Genomic DNA, 5,000 nt, shown 5'->3' on the forward strand with positions numbered 1-5,000 from the left:
TGTCGGAGTGCGATGTCTGAACTTAAGCTTCTTTCGACTCTGGATCATCCCCACAACATTCAGACTATGGTTAAAAAGCTTCCGCTGCCACTCCAAGACAGATGGCGCAGAGAAGCAAGTAAGCTCCGAGCGACGAGAAATATCACTCCCACGTTTGCTACCTTTGTGGAATTTGTCAAGACTGAGGCAGGAATTGCAATGGATCCTGTGTATTCACGAGAAGCGCTTAATCGTCAAGATACCTCAGATCGCCCTGGTTGTTTTAACAAAGAGAAAAACACTCACAAGCCGAAAATTGGAGACCGTTCACGCGCGACAACTCATGTATCCAGTCACGCGACGGCGATAACTGCCACACCCGAAGCTAAAGGGCTTGGCCTAGCCAACTTGTGTAAGATGTGTGGAAAGACTCATGACCTTGATGACTGTAAAGAGTACTTAAAGAAGACCTTGCAAGAGAGGAGAGAATTCCTCAAGGACAAAGACTTGTGCTTTGCATGTTACCAAGCTGGCCATAGGTCAAGCGGATGTACTCAGAGGAAAACCTGTAAAACATGCTCCAGACGTCATCCTACCGGGCTTCACGATGATAACTTCCGTCTCAATCAATTAGCAACCAAGAAACAGAATCCGTCATCAGAACAATCTACGGATGTCCTCACTGCTACCCATGTTGAAACAGAGGAGGCTGTTTGCAGCGCTGTCGGCACAGGGAACCCAATTACTGCCTTGCCTATTGTTCCTGTCAGATTAAAAGCAGCTGGGAAAGAAGTCCTTACGTATGCCATGCTCGACAGCTGTAGCACTGGTACTTTCTTGCTTGAAGACATAGTTGCTTGCTTAGACGCAAAGGGTACCGATACGAAGCTAATGGTGAAGACAGTAAACGGCACTCAGTTACACGATACTAAGGCACTGAACGGTTTGATCATTACGGACCTCAATGGTGAAAACCGCATTGATTTGCCGAAAACCTTTACTAAAGAAGACATTTCTGCGATAGACGTGGATGTGCCTGTACCTGAACTCGCCCATAAGTGGAAACATCTTGAGAGAATAGCAAACTGCATGCCTTCTCAGCTTCATGGCGCAAAAGTTGGTCTTCTCATTGGATCGAATTGTCCAAAAGCCCTTGAACCGATAGATATTGTTGCCAGTGAAAATGGTGGCCCTTATGCGATAAACACCTTTGCTGGATGGGCGATAGTAGGACCTTTGAATTTGATCAAGAAAGACCATCAAACAGTTAACTGCAATAGAATAGCCGTTGTAGAGGTGGGATCAGAGAAACCCCTTGACCATCACTTCGCCGTGGAAGATAAGGTCAAAGAAATTGTCACGCCGCAAGCATTAATCAGGATGTTTGAATTGGACTTTCCTGAAAGATCTGACGAGAGAGCCCACCAGTACTCGCAAGAAGATAAGAAATTTCTTGAGATTGTGAATAAAGGCATTAAGCGTACTGATGATGGCCATTACGAAATACCTCTACCCTTCCGCTCTAAAGACGTACACCTTCCTGACAATAAGGAGCAAGTGTTCCAAAGAGCATGCTGGCTGAAGAGAAAACTGACAAGAAATAAGAAATTTCATGAAGATTACGTCAATTTCATGAATGACATCATCCGAAAGGGATTTGCCAGAAAAGTGCCACCAGATCGCCTTCCTGCCAGGTCAGGGCAAGTGTGGTACATACCCCATCACGGTGTTTACCACCCAAAAAGCCAGACAAGATCAGAGTCGTTTTGACTGCAGCGCACGTTATGGAGGGACATCACTGAACGACCAAGTCATGCAAGGACCGGACCTGACGAGTCGCCTTGTCGGCGCGTTGACGAGATTTCGCCACCAGCCAGTCGCATTCATGGGAGACATTGATGCTATGTTTCACCAGGTTCGAGTACCCGACAATCAAAGAGATTTTCTCCGATTCTTCTGGTGGCCTGACGGTCTTCTCGATGAGGCCCCTGCAGAATACCAAATGAATGTTCATCTTTTTGGAGCAGTATCTTCCCCAAGTTGTTCCAACTTTGCTTTAAGACAAGGCGCAGATGATGCTGAGAAACATGTTGGTTCGGAAACAGCTAACGTTTTGAGGAATAACTTTTACGTGGATGACTGTCTCCGATCAGAGGATTCAGAAGAAACAGCCATTGAAAGATTACGTGGTGTTCGTTCTGCGTGTTCTCTTGGAGGATTTAACCTATCTAAGATTGTCAGCAACAGAAGAAATGTATTGATGAGCGTGCCACATGACATTTGCGCACACGATTTAAGGACTTTGGACCTAAGTTGCCACTTCCTTCCAGTTGAAAGGGCCCTTGGTGTACAGTGGGCTATTGAATCGGATACGCTAGGGTTCCGGATAATCCTTAAAGACAAGCCACTCACCCGCCGTGGTATTTTATCCACCATCTGTTCAGTGTATGACCCACTCGGAATAGCAGCGCCTTTTCTATTGAACGGAAAGAAGATTTTGCAAGACCTTTGCGGCATGAAGATAGACTGGGATGTAGAGATTGATCTCGAGTTCCGTGTACGTTGGGAAAAGTGGAGAAGCCAACTATCAGCATTAGAAGACTTCTCAATGGATCGTTGTGTCATCCCGGACGGTTTTGGTTCTGTCGTGTCAAGGCAAATCCACCATTTCTCAGACGCTAGTGCCACTGGTTATGGTCAGGTGACGTATCTACGAAGTGTAGACGACAAGGGTAACATCCATTGTGCGTTTCTGATGGGGAAGTCTCGTTTGGCACCCCTTAAGGCCATGACGATTCCGCGTTTAGAGCTTACAGCAGCAACTACCTCTGTTCAAGTGGGAGGAATGATTTCCAGAGAATTAGGCGATCCTGTTGATGGAGAGATCTACTGGACCGACAGTACCACCGTGTTGAAATACATTAGACACGTTTTCACGTGTTTGTGGCAAATCGAGTGCAAAGAATTCGAGATGAGACAGATCCTATCCAATGGAGGCATGTGGACTCCGAAAATAATCCGGCTGATGACGCATCACGCGCTTTGGAGGGCAATCAGATAACTAAACGACATCGATGGGTCAGAGGTCCAGATTTTTTGTGGCATCCCAAGAGTGAATGGCCTACGTTTCCCTGCGATTTAGACGCAGTCTTTGCCGATGATCCTGAAGTAAAGAAAGTTGTAACACATGCCACCGTTTCTGATGAAAAGGAGGAAATCTTGACCAGGTTCGCGCGTTTCTCAAATTGGAACCGCATGAAACGATGCGTGGCCCGGATACTTCGCCTCAAGCAGTTTTTAGCTCATGTGCAAACGCCGTTGGAAACACGCAGAGCAGAAAAATTGAGCAGCCAACCCTTAAAAGTTGAGGAATTACAACGCGCCGAGGAAATCATACTCAAATTGGTACAAGGATGTGCGTTTCCTAAAGAATCTGAAGCCCTGCGCAAGATTCAAGGAGAAGAGCGTCAGAAGAATCGCGACCTCGTGAGAGTCAAGAAAGCGGAAATCAAGAAAACCAGTAGGTTATATCGCCTTGATCCTTTTCTTGACCAGAACAACCTGTTGCGCGTTGGGGGCAGATTCAGCAGATCGCAAGTCTTTCCCGATAATTTCAAGTATCCCATCATCCTCCCCAAGAAGAGTTTCGTAGTAGATCTGATCATTAGAGATGCACATGAGAAGGTTGCGCATTCGGGTCGCGGCATCACTTTAGGCACGCTCAGAAGTCGATATTGGATCATAAACGCCAATTCCGTTGTGAGGCACTTCATTTCCAAATGCGTGACTTGTCGGCGGCTTCATGGTGTAGTTGGTGAGCAAAGGATGGCCGATCTTCCCAAAGAAAGGATTGCCCCAGCACCTCCATTCACTTACTGTGGCGTCGACTACTTTGGCCCATTCTACATTAAAGAGGGAAGAAAGGAATTGAAGCGTTATGGTGCGTTATTTACCTGTTTATCTAGTCGAGCTGTACATATAGAGACGGCAAACTCCCTGGAAACAGATTCCTTTCTAAATGCCTTGCGACGTTTTATAGCAAGAAGAGGGCCTGTACGTGAAATCAGATCCGATCAAGGAACAAATATTACCGGAGCAGAGAAAGAATTGCAAAGAGCGATATCAGAGATGGACAACAACACAATCCAGAGAAGTTTATGCACGAAATTCAAAGCTGATTGGGTGCAATGGAAGCAAAACCCACCGTCTGCGTCGCATATGGGTGGCGTCTGGGAACGACAAATACACTCAGTCCGCTCAATCCTCACCGCCTTAATGCAAGAACATGGTCATAACCTTGACAACGAATCGTTTCGAACTCTGATTGCAGAAGTAGAGTGTATTATAAACAGCAGACCTCTCACCACTCCTTCCAGTGATCCAGGAGATCTAGACCCACTAACACCGAATCACATCCTGACGATGAAGTCTAAAGTCGTACTACCCCCTCCTGGAAACTTCCAGAAAGAAGATGTTTATCTTCGCAAAAGATGGAAGAGGGTCCAGTACCTTGCAAACGTATTTTGGTCAAGATGGAGAAGAGAATACGTTCAATGCCTTCAGCAAAGATCAAAATGGAATCGTCCCAGGAGAAACTTTGACAAGGGAGACCTGGTCCTGATCGTTGATGACCGTGTAGCACGGAACCATTGGCCTTTGGCCCGTATTGTCCACACTTACCCTGACGAAGAAGGATATGTACGATCTGTCAAGGTTACCACAGGAGCAACTTTCCTTGATCGCCCAGTTGACAAGCTTATCCTGATACTTGAGAAAGACGCATAGACCGGGTGTTTGAATCCCAGCCAGAGGAGCCATGTTGATTTCAGAGAACGGAGAACTATCTTTTTTAGATAATTTGTTTGTAAGAGTTTTCCGCCGGTTGAACTCTTAGGGGAGCCAGATGTTGCGGCAGCATTCTTCATGAATGAACTCTTTTGTTTTGGAACATTTTTTTGTGTCACGCTTGCATGTCGTTTTTATTATTATTCTGTTAGTTTCTCCTGCATAACTTTGTCTAT

The 5,000-nt window shown here is 46.0% G+C and overlaps 2 protein-coding genes across 2 annotated transcripts; both read left to right on the forward strand.

The window, feature by feature from the left end:
• The first annotated feature begins 1,864 nt into the window (after positions 1-1,864).
• On the forward strand, positions 1,865-3,040 carry LOC138059017 (uncharacterized). The gene has a single exon (XM_068904505.1). It carries the CDS (start codon positions 1,865-1,867, stop codon positions 3,038-3,040), a length of 1,176 nt encoding a protein of 391 aa, XP_068760606.1.
• Positions 3,041-3,234: 194 nt separating this feature from the next.
• Positions 3,235-4,764, forward strand: LOC138059022 (uncharacterized). The gene has a single exon (XM_068904518.1). It carries the CDS (start codon positions 3,235-3,237, stop codon positions 4,762-4,764), a length of 1,530 nt encoding a protein of 509 aa, XP_068760619.1.
• The last annotated feature ends 236 nt before the right edge of the window (positions 4,765-5,000 follow it).

This window comes from Montipora capricornis, chromosome 1 (genome assembly GCF_036669925.1).
Source record: "Montipora capricornis isolate CH-2021 chromosome 1, ASM3666992v2, whole genome shotgun sequence".
Taxonomy (NCBI): Eukaryota; Metazoa; Cnidaria; class Anthozoa; order Scleractinia; family Acroporidae; genus Montipora; species Montipora capricornis.